Genomic DNA, 2,096 nt, shown 5'->3' with positions numbered 1-2,096 from the left:
GACTTTTAATTTGAGACTTTTTTTTAATCTCAGGAATCATTTCTCTGTTTAAATATGACAAATATCAGGATATAAATGAGGAGGACAGACAGTCATGTGTTTTTTTTTTTTTTTTGTTCTTTATTAGAAAAAGTAAGTCTGTAAAAAAAGAAATAATGACAGGAAGTACAAACCACTGTACATCTATTCAAATGCTAATTCCCTGCTTTGATCACGACATGAGTGCACATCGGTCTGAGTGGGCCTCGCTGCGTGGCTGCGCGTCCACGGTGGGAACCAGAAACTCAGAATGAAACCTGATGATGACACCCCACAGTCAGCAGCCTGCCCCCCCACCCCATCCCACCCCCTGCCCCGCTGCAGCCCCCGGACACCAACACCGTCAGCCTCTGGCAAATCTTTTAATGATCATTAAATGTTTGAGCTGCTCAATCTGCTCACTTTTAACCAAACCGGATTAAGATGAACTGGTGCAGCCTGGTGCTTAAAATACATTCAGTTCAGTTGCACATATTTGATGCTGCAGCCGCAGAGTGAGCACCACTTCAGTGTACCACCGAAGTCTGAAGAGATCTTTGGCACAAATGCGCCAAAATAAAAATAAAAACCAAGTCCCCCTCTCTAAACCCGGGCTTTACACGTAATGCTTCTTGTCGAAGTCCCCGTTGACTGAGATCGTCTTGGTGGGCGCGTATTTGATGGGATAGGAGCCTCGGACCACCTGGGAGAAGGAGCAGCACAGCAGGGTCCCGCCGACCAGCAGCAGCGCGGCGGCCGCCCAGCCCACGTAGATGGCGGCGCCGATCTCCCTCTTCTGGGAGGACGCGATCCGCGGGTCGTGGAAGCCCACGATGATGTTGTTGGCCATCCAGCAGAGCGGCACCAGCACGAGCAAGCCGCTGATGATGTAGATCACCCCTCCGGCGTTCACCACCCTCGCCTTCACCGTCTCATCCTTGATGCAGTTGGTGCACTGCGCCCCGGCCACCGTCACCGTCAGAGCCACGACCCCCAGCACGGCGGAGATGATGGTGAGGGCCCGGGCCGTCTGCAGGTCCTGCGCCAGGGCCAGAACCGAGTCGTGGACTTTGCACTGCATCTGGCCGGTGCTCTGCACCACGCAGGTCATCCACAGGCCGTCCCAGATGGTCTGAGCCACCACGATGTTGGAGTCGATGAAGGCGCTCACCTTCCACATGGGCAGCCCGCACGCGACCATGACCAGCAGCGAGCCCAGGACGCAGAGCGCCAGGCCGAGGAACTCCAAACACGCAGCGAGCATCTTTGCAGCCTGTCTCTGGTCTTCTCGGGTCCTCCGTGGTCTCTGAGCGGATCAGCTCCGAGGGTTTCCCGTTTATCTCACAGACTCCGCTGCTGCGCCTCCATCAAAACAAACCCCACGAACTCTGGGCCAATCAGCAGCGAATGCGTCTCTGTCTCGGCCAATCAGGAGCGCGCAGGAGATGCCGCCTTGATGATGCGCGTGTCCGTGAGCGCACTGGTGCGTGTGAGTGGTTTTAGGGAGGAGGAGCATGCGCGGTGTGTCCCTCTGATTCAGTCTGAATCACATAAACAGTGATTATGAGTCAGACTGGTGCAGATGATCAGCAGAAACAACTTTAACTCCAAACAGACAAATAATAATTAAAGAACAGTTTATTTAACACAACTAGATGTTTTACAGTGCATAAAATAATCATTAATGTCTGTGAAGGTTCTCAGTCATCCAAAAAAACAAGCTGAAACAAACACAACTGGACTTGTAGAGTTTTCTTGAAGCAGTTTGTTGAGTTTAGGTTTTAAATATCTGTTAACAACCAGACACTCACATGTAGTTGGAGGAATCTATCTGTGGAGGTTCTCCAGGTCATCTTAACTATTTTCTTTCTCCCTGTCACCATTTAAATGAATTTCCATCACTAGATACCACAACTAAATTCCTATTTGTTCTTGAAACATCAGCACCGTCTTGGAAAATAAGTCCATATGAAGCTCACAGGTTTAAAGCAGCACTAAAGAAGTTTTCCTCTTCGGTCCCCCTACTGGTTGGAAGTGTAATTGTCCATTACTTCCGTCGTAAATAAGTTAGCCTACTG

The 2,096-nt window shown here is 50.3% G+C and overlaps 1 protein-coding gene across 1 annotated transcript; it reads right to left on the bottom strand.

Annotated features, from left to right (window-relative positions):
* Positions 1 to 364: 364 nt before the first annotated feature.
* On the bottom strand, positions 365 to 1,343 carry cldn5b (claudin 5b). Its single transcript, XM_084572789.1, has one exon. It carries the CDS (start codon positions 1,280 to 1,282, stop codon positions 635 to 637), a length of 648 nt encoding a protein of 215 aa, XP_084428915.1. The 5' UTR covers positions 1,283 to 1,343; the 3' UTR covers positions 365 to 634.
* Between the last annotated feature and the right edge of the window lie 753 nt (positions 1,344 to 2,096).

Source organism: Chelon labrosus, assembly GCF_963514085.1.
Source record: "Chelon labrosus genome assembly, chromosome: 22".
Taxonomy (NCBI): domain Eukaryota; kingdom Metazoa; phylum Chordata; class Actinopteri; order Mugiliformes; family Mugilidae; genus Chelon; species Chelon labrosus.
The sequence above is the reverse complement of the archived record's forward strand: the minus strand, read 5'-3'. Positions and strand labels throughout refer to the sequence as shown.